Source organism: Perna viridis, chromosome 4, assembly GCF_037379345.1.
Source record: "Perna viridis isolate PV_CMFRI_1.1 ecotype Kerala chromosome 4, ASM3737934v1, whole genome shotgun sequence".
Classification (NCBI taxonomy): domain Eukaryota; kingdom Metazoa; phylum Mollusca; class Bivalvia; order Mytilida; family Mytilidae; genus Perna; species Perna viridis.
The window spans coordinates 2026243-2045027 of NC_142448.1; the positions used below are offsets into that span (position 1 = coordinate 2026243).

The window sequence follows — 18785 nt, forward strand, 5'->3', positions numbered from 1 at the left end:
TTTATTCTATCTGAGTTTTGTTTTTTTACCTGTATTTTTTTTGCTTCATTGTGATGCGTTTATATTAATTTAAAGAAAATGGCTTTCAGTTAGAGAGTAAATGAATTTCATAAAGGGAGAAAACTCCTATGTGACGCTTGAAAAACAATCAACTTTTGGGAAGAATTTTAGTATACTTTCGGTTTAGAAGTCGTATTCAGGTATATCCATGCTGCAAAAATGAACTAACTTTACGTCTTTTCAATAAGTATGGCCTTGTATTTTCACACAAAATGCCAACTCCTGTGACCATGCCAAGGACCATGGTCACAAGTTCAACGCAAGTTCATGACATTTACACGATTTAGTACGATTTTTTAACTATAAACAAAAAAGAACTGAAGGTAATTAAACTGTAAGATTAACAAATTTATTGAGGCAAAGAAAATATCATTATTTCAAGCAATGAGCATGCTGCGGAGACCAGAGTTCAAACAACATTTTATTTACATATGTATGTACATGGGGAAGATAAGAAATATACAACCTGTTCCCATACCAACTTTTCCCCATATCATATTACTATTTTGACAATTTCTTCTTTATTACTGTAATGGGAGAGCACAATTCACAAAGTTATTTTGTCACCTTAGAGGATTGAACCTTACTGGTCAAAGAGTACAAAAGTAATCAACGGAACCAAGATTCTAGCGGAAATCAAAAGAATGTACAGTTGAACAGCAAAGTGCCTCTGTGACCCAGAAATCCTTTGATCTCATTTGCAGTGACCCATAAGCAGACTCTAAAAATGGTGGCGATAAATTTCCTGGGAAAATTTTACATTTCCCCTGCTTCAAAGAATCATTAAATTAATTAAAATCAATTAGAAAGCAGGTAAACAAAAAATCGTATCATATATGAAAATAAATTCTTCAGCTAAATGATGTCAACAAAAACATTTCAGACGGACCAATGAGGAAAAAACACATAGAAAGTCCCCCTCTCGAAGAACGAGATTTCTTTGTTTTGATTTTGAGCCAATGGAAAAGCTGACAGAATTGCATTTCACACATTATATCTATTAAAAGAAGGGTTTTCTAGATAGGTGGACCAACAAATTTCAAGATCTGAAAGGGAATTCCATGTTCAAGGTCGCTCTTAATGTTTATTTGCGATGCTTTGGAGGTTACCCAAAAAGCATGTTTCATTATTTTTCTCATATATTTGCACTCCAACTCCTCCAAACCGGCTTTGTATGGTAAAATGAGAGTTGGAAATGAGTTACATATTATTCATTCAATTCTAACTTGGTTATCCTGTGTAGGATTTGGAAGTATTTGCTTATTTGCCCCTCCCCCTTTTTTCTGATCCCGTTGTTTTGCTTTGACAGTTTGAGAAAACATGACAAAATTTTTCACACAATTGAAACATTATGGACTTCCTTCTTTTATCTATTGTAAAATACCATACAAAGATTTATCATGACATAGCCATGATAGCTGTCAACTGTATTTGCAATTTTGGAAGACTTTGGCGTAAGTCAAATTAATATGTTGAATTATTAAGTTAGTAAATAATAAAATTGTAAACCACTTATATAGCAGTTACCTTGTTCATTTTTTGTTGTACTTTAAAGCAATGAAAAAATATCAAAAGAATTAATCGTCTGGAAAATTTTTTTCAACCCCATAGAATCTAGATAATTAATACATGCACATGCTGCTGGAGGTGTTGTATCTGTCAAGTTGTGATATTTCAAAGAAAATTTTTTTTCATATTTTAGAAAATTATTTGATAATCTCCTTCCACAGTCAGTGTTAAGATGTTGTTAACAAAGTTTGAAATTCCTTGTGAGTCCACTTGGTCCCATCCTTTAAGACAGGAAATATGTTCTTTATATATTTTTTAGTTATAAACACAGTAGTATGTGGGTCTTGATGTATGCATGCATCTCAATTAACATGTTTGTTTATGTTATTATAATAGAGGATTTATTTACTGGTGGCTGTATTCTTCACATGGATTTTTTTTTCAAAAGATTCCAGTATTGGACAAAACTTAAAACAATCAGCAATATACAATGTATTTCATGTTTTTTTTAAGACAGATATGCACTGTGTGGTGATTGTTCTACATTACAAGAATATCTTTATTGTGTATAGTGAGCCAAAGTGTACAGAAAAAAAAATTTTTTTTGAAAAAAGAATATTTTCTTTTAAAATTCAATGTTGATATTAAACAAATTTCAAATTCAATTGACAACAATACATGTATAAGAAAATATAAAAAGGAATTTTATTATAAGAAAATTAATTTCTGATAAGAAATTGATTTGTTTTTATATAAAAATGAATTTCTTATTTCAAAAACTAAAATTTTAATATATGAATTCTCAATGTAAAAAAAATAACTATCTTTTTCAATATTAAAAAATTAGTTCTAATCAAGAATTAATATCTATTATGAAAACGAATTCATTGTAATAAAAATTAATTTCTAATTCCAAAGACTTGTTTTTAATTACAGGTTTATACTAATACTGAGACATAGTTTTCTGATATTAGAAAATAAAAAGTTATATTAGAAATGTTTTTTTTGTCCACTTTGGCTTACAAGTCATGCTGGTACAGATGAGTGCAAGAAGAATATTTTGACAAAAAGTTCTTTTCTTCTTTTTTTATAACCTAGTTACATTATTTTTTAGACATTTTTAATTGAATATATGGGTTGAAACTAACTCTGTTTTGAACTTCCAAATACTTCCATACCAGGTTACTTCCCTTGCTCAAAGTGTAATTTAGAAAAAGCTGACAGAATTGCATTTCACTCCAGATTATGACTGCAAACTCTGTCAAGTAGTCTCAGATTTTGAATACTTTAGCATGTTGAAATTTCTAAGCTGTTCAGAATCAGAAAGTGAAGATATCTTAATTTTTTGCCGGCAACCGGCAAATTTCTGACAAAGGGGTAGGTGACTTAAAAGCTGACAGAATCATTCATACTGATTAATTTCGTGGTTTTGAAAGGATAAATATGTAGATAAATGATCAAAGGTTTGAACGTTTATTTTATTTTTTACCGATGGTAATAGAAATGGTCACACGAAGCGAGTTTTCATCAGAAATCGTGGCGCTAAAAACATCACCATTCTGACCAAGATTTGTCACGTGACTCTTGCAAATGAAACAAAGCCATTTTCGACTTTGCTGTTTGGCTGGCAATCCAGGGACAAAGATCAGAGATGGAAAATAGAAACACACATCAAAGAACATAAAATAACCAAAATAATACATACAAGGTAACAAAAGCAAATCAGCAACTCAGACTCCACTAAAAACTGGGAGCATGGACCAGGTGCATCTGTAGGGTAAGCGTCCTCTGCTTTTCTAGAAACACCCGCCTAGTTGCTCATTGAGGGATATTTATATAGAGACCTTTCTCTATTGCTAGAGAGTGGGCACTTATTCTATATTTACAAATTGTTGACCTATCAGACTTATATCTACAGACATCAACATAGGAAGGCCTTTGGTTTTGTCTATAGATAGTTTTGTAGAAAGATAATTTATTGCTTTCACATATACTACTATTTTGGTTTTGTAAGGTTTGATCATGGAGTCTTTGTTTGATATTAGATAAGTCATTTTTGATATTGCTATTATTATCAATTAAGTAGCAAAGACCAAGTTTCTTTATCCATAATTTAATTGTTGTTATCCATTTATTTGAATCAGGGATATTTGTATATATTTTGTTTACCAGTGTATTCGCTGAATTGGAGATATGTAAAATGTTTGTATTATATTTTGGGCGTTAAACTTGTTTCACAGGTGAGACGAAATATCAGTGAGTTGGGGAGAATTACTTGCTGGCAAGAACTACTCCTTGACAGTAGGCTCTCCCATTACATTATGTGGTATTAAACAGCTGCAAGTTTGTGCATGTAATAAAATGAAATAATGGCTAAGCTATCAATGATTTTACATTTTCTCTAAATTTTCATTTTCACTCGATTTTATGTTTTCAAAAGATACAAAATGTGTATCACTAATTTAAATTCCAATAATTAAAGGGGGATTGTTAAAAACATTATTTTGGGAAGGAGAGAAAAGTTAATTATAATTAGGCAGCTTCTGGTTACAAATTTGGTACCCTTGAAAAAGAAAATCAGTCAAGAAATACTTACTAAAAAAATACCTGTAATTTTCGTGACTTGAAATGAAACAAACCATTGTATACCTTATGCCTTGATATTCTGTAGTAATGAATATTATATGGGTCAGGGAGAAAAGTTGGTAAGGGTAGGGCTATGAGCTACACAATTTGTTGTGTATCATGTACATGCAGGGTAAAGAGTCACAATAATAGAAATGAGAACACTGAACTGCTCATTAACTGTCACAGCAAATATTTTAATAGTAGAAAGGATACAAATCTTGAAATGCATGTAAACATCTTGCAAGGCTTTCAACTTTTAATTCATTAATACCGTTGTTTCATTATTATTTATCTTTTACAAATTTGAATACATTTAACTATTAAGTTGTATATTTGGTTGATGTATATACATGTATTTGTAGAAGAATAGTTCGATAAATTCATTCAAAACTGGTAAAGATATTTTGTGGCAATTACAAATGATATGATTTTGTTTTGCATTGAATATACAGTATGCAAACATTGAGCAGGAACAAATTTCAACTTTAATTTCAGTAAAATGTGAGGGTTTACAATGTACATTTATGTAAGGATCAAAATCACTGACTTCTTTTTTACCTATTCCCAATTTTTACTTTTTTTTCTATGAAATACTTTTTTTAAATAATGACCCTATGGTACATTTTTGGATGAAGGAGGGAACAGTAAGTAAGAGAACCCTCTGTATGTTTCTAACTACTCTTCTGTGTCCATGATGTTTTCTCATGATTTTCATTCATAGTATTTTCACCTCCACAGAAAAATTTGGCGTATACATTTTGTATTCTGTATGGCTGCAATTTTGTTATTACACTGTAACTGTGAAAGGGTTTAACTATTGTTTTCTTTTTACAAATAAAATTAATTGCTGAGGTTCCATAATGTCATTGGTTTTGTGTGAGATTTCTGATATTGGAAAGCATTATGGTTAAAAAAGAATCAACATAGAACCATTTTCATGTGCACTACAGGTTGCTAACATGGCTATCTAAAGAGCAGAGGGAAGCATCAAATGAACAGATATGGACTCTGCTACTTCAGGCTAGCTGTGACACTGCTCTGTAATAAACATTTTATACTATTACTGTGTTAAATATATTTTTCTAGTACATGTATAGTAACCGTTTTAAAATTGTGGTTTAGAAAGGGTCTGTTTTTATGGTTCTAGATACATTGTACATTTTGTACTCTGCTTTACAAAAGTACCGGTAATGATTGTTGATGGAACTGCACATGATTTTATCATAAGTTTGGGTGCCTGCAATGTAAATAATTATAAAATATACTGTAATCTTCAATGTTGTGGCAAAAGTTATATTTATTTTTAGTTTTTGACATTGTTTTTTTTTGTTTTGCAGATAGTCAGAAGAATGTCTGGAGATCTACCTCAGCAGCAAGCAGCTAACAATGCTGTAATTTCTGGTTCACCTATAGGACATCATAAGTTTCTGATCCCAAGTCCTGTTCCTACTCGTCGCAATAGAACTTATTCACAGTATGGTCATGTATAAATATTTTATGTTGTTCTCTCTATCAGTGTCTGTTTCAGATACCAGGCAGTCATGTATATATTGGAGACTCTGAGATAGTGAATAAGGGATTTTTAATGTAGATTTGACATGTAGTGTTCTCCCCTGGGCTTGTCAATGTAATGGTCACACCATCAGAGACATGTAGTATTCTCCCCTGGGCTTGTCAATGTGCCCCGTGCAGGTCTGGGTGTTAAAAGAATAGGCCTGTAGCAGCGCTAAGCCTGTCGTAAAAGGCAACTAAATAGTGCTCAGAACCCTAGCCAGGGGCTAGGGCGCTTTGCCCACAGAGCAACTGGGATGTGTGCCCCAGGTGGTTAAATGGGGTACCCCTGGCGTGTTACATGCTGGGGTTGTCAGGCTATAATACGGAAAACCTGACCGCAAACCATAGTGGTGCACTGTGTTGGGAAAGATGCCACGTTCTTCGCACGTTAAAGAACCCTACTGTGGTATCCTCCCGGAGTAGGAACCATAGACTCCGCCACAGGAGGCTAAATTGCCCGACCCTACCCACCTCTCCCTATTTCTGGTGGCACTCAAAATTTGTCGACCCCATTGTCCTTGTGTCCCATCCGTTTTTCATTTCATCATCATTTCATGTTCATTTTATCATCAATTTCATGTTCATCGTCTTATTATAGCTGAAATATTGCTGCTCGGACGTTAAACCCTAACAAACAAACAAACAGCTTGTCAATGTAATGGTCACACCATCAGAGACATATAGTGTTCTCCCTTGTGCATGTTAGTCTAAAGGTTACACCTTCAGAGACATGTAATGTTCTTTCCTGGTCATGTTAGTGTAATGGTTGCACCATCATAGACATGTAGTGTTCTACCCTGGGTATGTTAGTGTAATTGTTGCACCATCAGAGGCATGTAGTGTTCTTCCCCTGGCTATGTTAGTGTAATGGTTATACCATTACAGAAATGTAGTGTTCTCCCCTGGGTATGTTAGTGTGATGGTTGCACCATCAGAGACATGTAGTGTTCTCCCCTGGGCATGTTAGTGTAATGATCACACCATCAGGGACATGTAGTGTTCTTTCCTGGGCATGTTAGTGTAATGTGCATACCATTACAGAAATGTGGTGTTCTCCCCTGGGTTTGTCAATGTAAAAGTCACACCTTCAGAGACATGTAGTGTTCTTTCCTGGGCATGTTAATTTAATGGTCACACCATCAGAGACATGTAGTGTTCTCCCTTGTGCATGTTAGTCTAAAGGTCACACCTTCAGAGACATGTAGTGTTCTCCCTTGTGCATGTTAGTCTAAAACACACACCATCAGAGACATGTAGTGTTCTCCCCTGTGCATGTTAGTTTAAAGGTCACACCTTCAGAGACATGTAGTGTTCTCCCCTGGGTATGTTTAATGGTCACACCATCAGAGACATGTAGTGTTCTCCCCTGGGTATGTTTAATGGTCACACCATCAGAGACATGTAGTGTTCTCCCCTGTGCATGTTAGTCTAAAGGTCAAACCAACAGAAACATGTAGTGTTCTCCCCTGGGTATGTTAGTTTAATGGCTCTACCATCAGAGACATGTAGTGTTCTCTCCTGGGTATGTTAGTGTAATGGTTATACCATTACAGAAATGTGGTGTTCTCCCCTGGGCATGTTAGTGTAATGATCATACCATCAGAGACATGTAGTGTTATCCCCTGGGCATGTTAGTGTAATGGTTGCACCATCAGAGACATGTAGTGTTCTCCCCTGGATGTGTTAGTGTAATGGTTACATCATCTGATGCATTGAAATCTCTGATATTTTTTTCATTAATTTCTTGACAGTCATGTCCTGCAATCAATTTTTGCCTGTTGCAATAATCCAATTATGAAATTTGTCAAACCACCCTGTCTGCTAATTGTCGAGTAGATTTGTAGTTGTTACTTAGATACATAATGCAACAAGAAAATATTGATACAGTGAATTTCTGTTAACCACATATTTGTTGAAAAAAATGCAATTAACAAAAATTATCATTTCAAGGGGAAATATGTGTACTTAATATTTTCAATGTTTAAGTGGCACATATTCTTTTATCAGGTCTACAGTAATTAGATTCCTGCCATAGTGTCTAGTCAAAAGAATGAGAAAATATTGTTGTAAAAACAACGTTCTTTAGAAAACTTAGATATTTCACTAACAATGTATTGTTGTTTTACCCATTTAAGTAAATTTTGTACTGACAAGGAATGTAACATTAAATGTGATTATTTAGTCAAATATGTATTTTTCTGTTTTTTTTATATCCCCGTTTCTGGCTGAAACAGGGTAAATTAGAGCATCCCAGCCTGTCAGAAAAAGAAGGGCTCAGCACCACTCCTCCATTCAATGTGCCCCTTTTTTGGCATTAAGAGTAACATAGATATTGATTTCAGTCATGTCTGTCTTTTCATCCAAAAAACTTCTGTCTTCATTTCTAATTACAGTAACATATACAACCAATTAAGTATAAAGTGTGTCCTAATTATTTTTTTCCCACATGCTGAAGTGTCCTGTTTTCCTAAAATATACTGCTTCAGGTCCCCTATCCAAACTTTCTAGCCTGAATACTGTCAGTATTTATCAAACAAAATTTTTTTTTTTTTTTTTTCAGATTATAAGGATATTTTTCATAACAATGCTTGTATATGTGCTATGAAACATGCAAATTCATCAAATAAGGACATTCTCTATCTTCGACTTTTCTTACTATCTGGAGGTTTATTTAATTTCCTCTGTCATGACTGTTCAGCTATTTGTGTATGTTAATAAAGTTTAAAAATTAACATGTAAAGTATTGCTGTACCTTTACAGGTCAGAAAGAGCTAAAGAAGGTCCTACCTTCAAAGGAAAGGTTGAGAGTTTCTGTCGACAGAAAGGTCATGGTTTCATTATTCCTGAAGATGGATCAAGTCACATTTTTGTCCATATTTCTGAGTAAGTTTCTGAACTTGTAAAAAAATGGCTAAAAAATTATCCAAAATAAGACCAATCATTTCCCAATTTAAGTGCTGAATTTGGTATTTCTGTTCATGATTAATTGTTTATAATTTCAATTTGTGTTATTTTTTTTTTCTATAAGGTTGCTGATTTTAACAACAAGTTGAAGATATTGTACTGTTATCCCAATTTGAATTATTGAATATTTTCCAAATGTAAAGAGGGTGGTGTAGTTTGGAACAACAATATCACTACCATCTTCCTTCTTTTTTTGCTACTGAATCTTGGACATTTTTTTAAGCAAGTTTATTCAGTAGAATACACATTAAGGACTCTGGCTTATTTTACCACAAATCATGTTCACAAAGTGTAAGTGTTGTTAAGCAAATAATCCAATTCCGTATGGGTTGTTATTATTCTTTTTTTTGCAAAAACTACACACCAATACCCTTTTGTAATACCACCATTTCTATTTTAGTGTTGAAGGTGAATTTGTTCCCAAACCAGGGGATGATGTTACTTACAAAACCATCAATATTCCACCAAAGATGGAGAAGAAACAAGCTGTTCATGTCCAAATAACACACTTAGCACCAGGTGTCTCTCACGAAACTTGGAGCTCTCCAGATTCCAGTCCTAAAGTTTCACCACGGACATAATTTATTTGAAGTTACTGTATTATAGTTTTTGGATTTTTTAATCCAGTATTACAAGACAAGAAGGGACTGATTAGAATGATGCTTATGTTAATTATGGAATACATTTTGTTGTGAAAAGTAAATTTGGGAAATAAGAAAGTATTACAGAATAATTTAAATGCATCAGTGCAATTCTTATCTTGTTTTTAGAATCAAATTTAATTAAAATTTCATACATTATAGAATTTTAAGGTTATAGTAAGTTATCTTTCTGATACTGGTAGCATTAAACCTTATTTCAAGTTGTACATTAGGTTTTTGCTTTCTTGTATCAATTTGAGCAATCTTTATGACAATACTGGGTTTTTCTCATTGTCCATTTTTGTAGACATCAGATTTTGCAGCATGTTTAGTCATTTATGGAAGGCAAATGAGAGATAGTGAGTACATGTACTTAATGTACTATGACAATGTTCTTAATAGTGTTCAGATTATCTTCAAACCATCATTCAACATACTTCATTGGTGCTTTATTGACTGATAACAGAATGTTTTGTACATACATGTACATAATGGTTCAGGATTTTGTGGTACATGTAATAATTGTTGACTTTGTCCCACCTCTGTTGCTCTCTCCTGAATACCATTGTATTGAAATGAAGTAGTTTACTTTGACTTTTGGAAGGCCTATATGGTAGATTTTTACTCTTCTGAAAGATTTAAAGGTTGATCTATAAAGAAATACTGTAACAAAAAGTATAATACTGGTACCTATGATGATTAAAGTATTGACTTTCTGGTTTATGTAGCTGTAAAACACTATATTTGTTGTACTTGTATCTATAGAGAAATGATATTTGACCAAAATGAATTAAAATGTTTACCTATACTAGAATTTTCTAAGAAGTAGGGTTTTTCTTTTCAAAACCAAACTAGAACTTTAAAAGAGATAGGTATTTTTCCAGACATTGTTATTTCATAACTTAAGAGTTAAAAACTTTTTCAAGGATCATTTTGGACCAGTTACCGGTAGACATGAGTACTTGCCTTCAGTGAAGTTTTATACATTTTAAAATGATATTTGTTGGGATCAATCATTTTAGTGCCATGATATTTTCAGACCTACATGTATAAACCATGAAAATATCTACTAATGATTAAAACTTTAATTTACAAAGAAAACTAACATCATATACCCGATATCTTGTCTGGCACATCTTTTATTGTGTAGCAATACTCATCTTATGTGCCTTAAAATGCTCTTTGTACTTCTTTTCCGTTTGAATTAAGGACACTCTAAGTTGAGGAAAGACTATCAATTCAATTTTCACTAACTTAGTCGATAATCCTAACCTGAACTTTTATTTTCCTCACAGTTTTTTGTCAATTTTTTTTTTTTTTTAATTTGGGGGGGGGGGGGTATATATGAATCACCCTGTCTGTCAGTCTACATAAATCGTAAGTGTAGCTCCTCCTAAACCACTGAAGGGATTTTTATGAAACTTAATTGAAAGATAAGGAATTATTGTAGACATGCATGAAAGAATATAATTATTATGTGTTACCTACAAAGGTAAATTTTCCAAATTGTGGCTAATTTTTTTTTTGTTCATTTGAAGTGGCAGTATTCTCTTTGTGAGCTTGATTACACTATTTCTAATTTTCTCTGTAAAGACTTTTCATGGTATACTGTGTTAAATAGGTGATGAGATGATAAGCTGTGCAAATGAATTTAATGTCAGACAGAAAATGTTGTTAGCTGTTTAAACCAAGGAAATGTGAATAGTATAAACAAGACAGGATAATATTAGTTTCATTTCTATAAAAAGGTTCATACTTAGTGATTTAAAGACTTTGTTATTTGCTTGTGTTATAGTCTCAGTAACAAAACTCTTTTTGCTTTACTCATGTATACAAATGAAAATAGAATTTTATTTATGTACTTACCAAACTGTACATATCATTAGGATATCTTGCAGATTACACCAAGCATTGAATCTGTTAACTGGTCATTAATGTAGTCAAAGTGTGTGTGTGGTTTTTTTTTCACTTTAAATACATGTAACGTATTATTGAACACAAATTTTATACAGAGTTTTAACTGTTCATTGAATGAAAGGTTTCTTATTAACACACCACACATAAAAACAAGCTGCACACAATTCTGTTGTCATTGACAGCAATATACTTGAATTATATTTCAAGTCCAATTCATTTTGATATTAAAAATTCTTAAGTTTAGATATACAATGGTTGCATTGTAAGTGTATTTGTCATTTCTTTCCAATGAGTGAAGATAGAGATGAGAATATTTTTGGAAAACATGGACTGCTCAAGTATTGTCATTAAATGTCAGTAGAAAATTGGTAAGAAACTTGTAGTTATTATCTTTCATTGTTATGGTAAATTGTGGTCAACATTACATGCTCAGTATCAATCATGGAAAAAATAATACTAAATTAGCTGTCAAGAGAATTTTTTAACCAAAAAAAGGTATTATGGTTGGTGAAAAATCCTGAAAATTTGTTTTCATGTTTAGTAAAATAGATTATCATTGAATGTTCAGGCTTTGATATACCGACAGACTGAATTATCTTATATTTATTATTAGATTAATAGTACATTTGTATATCTATTCATGTAATTAGGATTGTCACAATATCATAATACAAGTCTACGACAACTATTGTTTGTTGAATAAAGTAATTTTGATAATGACATTGTAATTGTATCTGTATAGAAGCCTTCAGAACCAGAGAGGAGAACTACTTGATCCCAAACAAAGGTACGGTTTGTAGATGTACACATGGACATTTCATTTTAAAAAAAAGAAAAAAATGTGATTCTCTGGTGAACTGCTATAATCCATTATCTGAGAGAGTCAACTGTACACCCTCCCCCTCATCAACTTCATGGTGTTTATACCTCACATTTACAAACAATTTGTTGGAATCTTGTATTTTTTTATATACCAGCAATAAAGGAGAAAGTTCAGCAAGGACCCTTTTCAGCTTTGTAATTAAATTGTCGCAAACACTGAATAAAAGCTGTAATTTACAAGATTTATGATGTAATTCCTGAAATAATGTTATGCATTTATGTAACTTTTACAAAAACCTGGACCTTTTAATACTGCAATTTTAAGATGGTTTTCGAGAAGAACGGAAGTGGCCAAACATAAGTTCACGTGAGTTGTAACTAATAATTGTACGCAAAACGCAAAATATATGAAGTATGAGCATGAACATGCATGCAGCAATTGTTAAAAGAGTGAAAACAGCACAACTCCTTGTGTTTTCCAGCCTTTATGGCAGATTTTTCCAATTTCAGCTTGGTTTGAAGGGCATATACATGTATGATCGGACATGTTTAAGTAATTACCATGAACTAATCGAATCAACTATAAAACACATTAAAGAGTTTGAGAAACATCATAAAATTTTCTTCAGGTAGACTTTGATTTTGAGACCAAATTTTGCCCTTAGCGGACCAACTCCTTTGCTCTTGTATATTGTTATCCTCACTGGTAAATGACTTAATTATAAGTATATACTATAAGTTGCCATAACACGAAAGAAGGGCTTGGAATGATTTTTGGGGTTGTTACTTGAATCGTTAAGAAATAAGGGGTCATAAAGAAAAATTTTCATTCATGTGAATGGATCTCTTTGACATTTACCACAAGGTGTCACTCCACAGAAGGAAGGCTGGGGATAATTTTGATCCATTTAGGAATTATGTCCTAAGCAGCGAACATTTTCCTGATATCTGGACCATATCTTGAATATCAAGGAATGAATCTATTTGAATTTGTGCTACAAGTTGCTATACCATCAAAGGAAGGCTGAGATTGATTTCGATGTTATTACTTGAACTGTTCATAAGAGTAATCAAGGGAACCAAGATTCTAGCGGAAATCAAAAGAATGTAATCAAGGGATTAAGACCAGACATGGAAAACAGACAAACACAACAGAGAACATGCAGTGACTAAAATAATACATACAAAGTAATTAAAGTAAATGAGCAACTCGGACTCCACTAAAAACTGGGAGCATGGACCAGGTGTACTGGTAGGGTAAGCGTCCTCTGCTTTTCTAAAACACCCGCCGAGTTGCTCATAAAAAATCAAGTCCGGGGTAGACGAAAGAGAAAAGGAAAACTGACACGTTGAACAAATCAGTTTTCATGGTGCAGATGGATGCACCTTAATAATCCACAAGTTCATGATGACGACCATAAAACTTCTGTAGTAATGACTTCAATCTTGTAGTAACATAACCCTGTTCCAGAAGCAAACTCCAAAGCAGCTCCAATTCCGTACCATTGACGTTCCTCCACTAATTCTGGAATGGCAAAAGTAGTGCAGGCATGGAAGAGACCAATGCTCCGGAGTTTGTTCCAGAAGCCTAACTGTAAGAAGTCTAGCGCAGTACAAAGTCTGCGTAGTTACGGCAAGCTCTAGCATAACGTATGAGTTGTGATATGGAAACTCCATACGCAGGTTCTGAAGGGATGTTACTACAGATGAAACTAAAGTTGACAATTCTGAATGAAAAGTCATCATGTTTGTCGTAAGGTTTGGTCAATAGTTTTCCTCAACCATCGATTTCTAAGTGTAGGTCAAGATGTGAGGCTGACTTCACAGTGTCTGTAGTATCCTTTATCTCAATTTTTTTTTTTTTTGGCGTAGATACGAATTATCAAATCCCCGAAACTATGATTGATTAACGATAATGCGTCACCTAGACAGCGGAAACTTAGATCAAAGGATCTAGCTAAACGATGTTCTTTCTTTCGGATCAAATCGGCTATAAAGTCAGCCTCATAAGAGTGAGAGGTTTGGTTTTACACTTTGCAGATCCAGCTATGTAATGTTGTTTGTATAGATTCTTGTGGTGTTTAGGAATCCAGTACATAGACGGTAAATTACAATCATCGTCTTTGTTAGAGCGACCAAAAGAGGATAGCACAGATTTATGGTTATCCGCTATCTCTTCTTTGGATAGTGTAGTGGCAGTATATAGGTCTTATCACTGCTATTATTTTCTACGTCTACCTCTGATAATAAACATTGGATGTGATAAGTTTTGCAGGCAAAAACAATGTTGTTTTGGGCTTTGCCTGCTGGTACGACAACATATTTGTCAAGTATAGTAGACAATGTTTTTGCTACATTTAGGTCTTTGAAAACTGATGTGGCATTGACACTCAGTATAAATGAGAGACCAGAAAGAAGTACTTTCAAGATGTTTTGGACAATTACGGAACTTTGAGTGAATGGATCTCTGAAATTACACCATAAGATGGCATACAACAAAAAAGAAGGCTAGGAAACCGGGCCCTGACGTCTCAGCTTTCTAGTGGTATCAAGAAAGATGCGACCATATTTAAAATTTTTGACTGCATGCAAACTATGTATCCATACTCCATCGAAATATTGCTTAAACTTTACATTGTCAAAAACCCTAGATCATGCTTCAGAAAAAAATATGTTTAGTCGTATCATAATTGATCCTTTTGGGTTCTTTTGATGACTTGTGGTGTTTTCAAAGTCACAATGTATCAAAAACTGCTAAAAACGGGATTTCGATCCGAAAAAGTAGTAAAAGTTGTAGCATAAATTCGACAAAGTCTCACATTTGGTATCATTCGATTTCATTCTATTTTCTACATCATGAAACTGTACAAACTATAATATTCCATGAAAATTCAAAATATTACCCCTACCCTTCAAAACTGCGAGGACAAAATACAATTTGAGTGGCTGAGTTCAAAGGGCATAACTCCCAACAAATTTTCGGGAACGAAATGCCATGATAATATACACAAATACGTTTTGTGTCTTTATTACGTTCCAATGTAATGAAATTCAGTTCAGACAAATAGATGATATAAGGACGGTAACGGACGCTTTAAACACATAATACCCTTCAAAACTTCATTCATGTGATATAAAAAATATGATATAATAGTTCAAATGCGGGAGTCCATCAAACAATGTATTTGTTTCAAGACATGACCCCAGATGATGCGACATAAAAGGAAATGAACATTGGAAATGTAATTTACAATGAGTCTTACTGTCACCTTGCGAAAATAATGTGGCCATAGGAGATGATAACATTGGCTAAGACAAATGTGGTCATAGTAGACGATAAGTTTGGCTAAGACAAATGTGGCCACAGTAGACGATACGTTTGGCTAAGACAAATGTGGCCATAGACCATACGTTTGCCTAAGACAAATGCGGCCATAGTAGACCATACGTTTGCCTAAGACAAATGAGGCCATAGTAGACGATGACTTTGGCCAAGACAAATGTGGCCATAGTAGTAGACTATACGTTTGGCGAAGACAAATGTAGCCATAGTAGAAGATACGTTTGGCTAAGACAAATGCAAGTTATAGAATGATACAATAAACTAGTTAGAATGTATTAAAATATCTTTATAGGCCAGTTCCATGATTTTTTTAAACTTTGAAACCCCTTTTAAGATAGGAGATACGTAAATATCGCGTCCTAGAATTTTTCTGAAATTTTGCATATGGAAAGATCGACTTGAATGCAATCATATCACAGAATAAATGACATCGTATCGGATTTCGTTTTATAAGTACATAGATTTGAAATATACAAGTACAATGATGAAAATACATGGGATATGTAGGGAAATTGTTAGAAAACAGCAGGTGTTAAATTATTTCTTAGTATTGTGAAAAAATGGTGCCTAGAATTTTCTTTGAAAAGTAGTATATAATTATCAGCTGTAATATCTATCGAAAGATGTATAAAAATCACTTGACAACGGGACTCGTTAACCCGCCATGCTCTCCTAAAGTGGGAATACTTACCTTTTTTTTCTATAACGTCAAACTTTATTTCGGCGACGTCACATATCTTTACATGTTATACGGTTGTTAATGAAACGCTAGGCTTACAACTAAACTTGTTTCCTGTATAGTACGTGTAGCAAAATTAGTGCACGAAGGCCCTGGACACAGTTTTTTCTTCAGTTTCAAATGAATTCAAAGATGTTGGAAAAGGGAATTAAAATACCAAAAGTTTTTCAAGAAGAAGGCGAAATACAAAATACGTGTAGCATTGTCTAACCATTCTATTTCAGATTGCTATATTTTACGAATGCATTCTCTGTATATTCATTTATTTTATAACACATATTTGTATCGAAAAAAAAAGATCTCTTAAAAATAAAAAAAATGGATACATGATTGCTGCATTACTGTATGGCCTAAATGATAAAAAAACTCAATTAACATATGTGATATTTGGTAGGCGTGATATTTAATGAAGTCATTGTATTCTTACTGAAGGAGACACCAGCTGACAGTGATAGGAAAGGTTGGAAATCTTCTGGAGTATTACACAATAGGTGCCTTAGAATTGAGATACTAATTTTATGGATTACTTTTTTTTTTTAGTATTTTAAAATGAATTTATTCCCCGGCATAAGGGGAAATGGGACAGAAATACCGGCGAATTACGAATTACGTAGAATTCTGACCTAATCCAATCAGTTTATTGTAGCAGATACCAATTCCAATTATTTTCTACCCTCCACTATTCGATTATAGAACACACTAAAAATTATATTAAGACCGAAATCCGTGTGTGTGTGCGTCCGTCCGCCCGTCCGTCACCCCTTTGTAGGATTGTTTACCAAAGTGTGTAATTGATCATTGCACCGCCATTTAATTTCAACAAATTTTACAGGAATTAAGGAACTTCTGCATGTCATTTTTTTTGCGACGGCAGGGGACGTATAGCTACTCATAGCAATCTTGTTGGAAATACATCATAATAATAGCTTTTCATGTCATTTTTTTCACGTTGGGTCTCGGGTTTGTTTTTTTTTTTTTTTTGACACAGGGCTTATAAATGTAAGACATGAAAAAAAAAATGCATTCTACTTGTGTAATGTGCACCTGTCATACTACTGTAACCCCGTCCACTTCCCCTCTTTTGCAAAGAGTAATCAAGGGAATCAAGGTTATAGCGGTAATCAAAAGAATGTAATCCAGGGACAAAGACCAGACATGGAAAACAGACATACACAACAAAGATGATAAAGTAACTAAAATCATACATACAAAGTAATAAAAGCAAATGAGCAACTCGGACTCCACTAAAAACTGGGAGCATGGACCAAGTGCACCGGTAGGGTAGGCGTCCTGTGCTTTTCTAGAAACACCCGCCGAGTTGCTCATAAAATGTCAAGTCCAGGGTAGACAAACGAGGAAAGGAAAACTATGACCCGTTGAATAAATCTGTTTTCATGGTGCAATAACTCAGTTTTCATGAACTTCGCCGGATCGTTCATACTTGCATGAACGCTAGTCAACTTGAAACCAATATGGCGGCCGTGTAGTTCGAAAGAGTGCGGCAACGACCTAAACGGCATAATATAGCCATACGAAAAGTTTATTATATCCACATTTGTACCGGTACAGTTTGTTTACAGGAAGTAATTTTCAGCTCGAGGTGTGTGTGTGGGGGGGGGGGGGAACTTATAAATCCTTAAAATCTAACTACAAGTAAATTCGCCCCTGAATTAAATTGTCCCAGAACTAAATCTATAAATACATTTACCGGTTCAACGCATTTAAAAAAAAAAACAAATGTCAGGATAGAATCATAAGGATTAAGCAGCTATTTTCGGTCGTTCAAGGATGTATGAACGACCGAAATTAGCTGTTTAATCCTATAACATTTTGTAAACCGTACTTATTCAGGGATAATTCCTTTTGTATGGCTCTTTGGCAAGACACGTCATCGCGGCTTTCAATCCTTTTACCTATTTCTTTTTCTCTTTGTTTTTTTTTTTAATTTTATTTTTACGCTCATTTGTGGTATGTTCACTAAAATGTAATAATATACGCGAACCCGCTCTTCCCATACAAATGATTTTAAATTATCATTCGTCTAACTTGTTTTCAAATATATTTTATTCGTCGAAACAAGACTGGTCATTTATTTTTAATTGGAGGAATTTACAAATTTCTCTTTTCTTTTTCGTAAAGAATGCTCCTAATACCATATCTTTGCTCAGATTTTCAATTATGCAAAAAACAGAGAGGAATTATATACAGTTTTTTACACCCTTTCAGCATATCTGCCAGATGTCTACTACTCTTCTTTCCTGTCTCCTTTCCAAATCGTTATTACTTTCGTGTGCATTCATTTTATCTTTCTCGTGAACATCTTCTGGTCTCTCTTTTCCGCGAAGGTTATGTTATTTAGTATTATACAATTTACGAACGCAATATTCACGGGAATTTCGATTGCCGTCGAACATTTTTTAGTCAGTCGTCAACAGGAAATAATTCGCATAGTAACGGCAACGACGTTTTTCCTGTAATGCGCTAGGGGCGTTCATTTACGTAACTCCTACCTGAAATGTTATAAAGGTGCCCTGATTCGCGATTCACGATTCACTATGAAACACCTAAACTGTCTGATGAGATACACATTTGTTTACGTGTTGTCAAT

At 33.7% G+C, this 18785-nt stretch overlaps 1 protein-coding gene across 2 annotated transcripts; it reads left to right on the plus strand.

Moving 5' to 3' along the window:
* The first annotated feature begins 77 nt into the window (after positions 1 to 77).
* Positions 78 to 11995, plus strand: LOC148618419 (calcium-regulated heat-stable protein 1-like). 2 transcript variants are annotated; one of them, XM_088577315.1, is made up of 4 exons: positions 78 to 200; positions 5535 to 5671; positions 8512 to 8634; positions 9116 to 11995. In XM_088577315.1, the coding sequence occupies exons 2-4, from the start codon at positions 5547 to 5549 to the stop codon at positions 9294 to 9296; spliced, it is 429 nt and encodes a 142-aa protein (XP_088433441.1). In that variant the 5' UTR covers positions 78 to 200; positions 5535 to 5546; the 3' UTR covers positions 9297 to 11995. The 2 variants fall into 2 exon arrangements, with proteins under 2 accessions (XP_088433441.1, XP_088433442.1); XM_088577316.1 differs by lacking the exon at positions 78 to 200 and adding an exon at positions 5214 to 5237.
* Positions 11996 to 18785: the final 6790 nt, after the last annotated feature.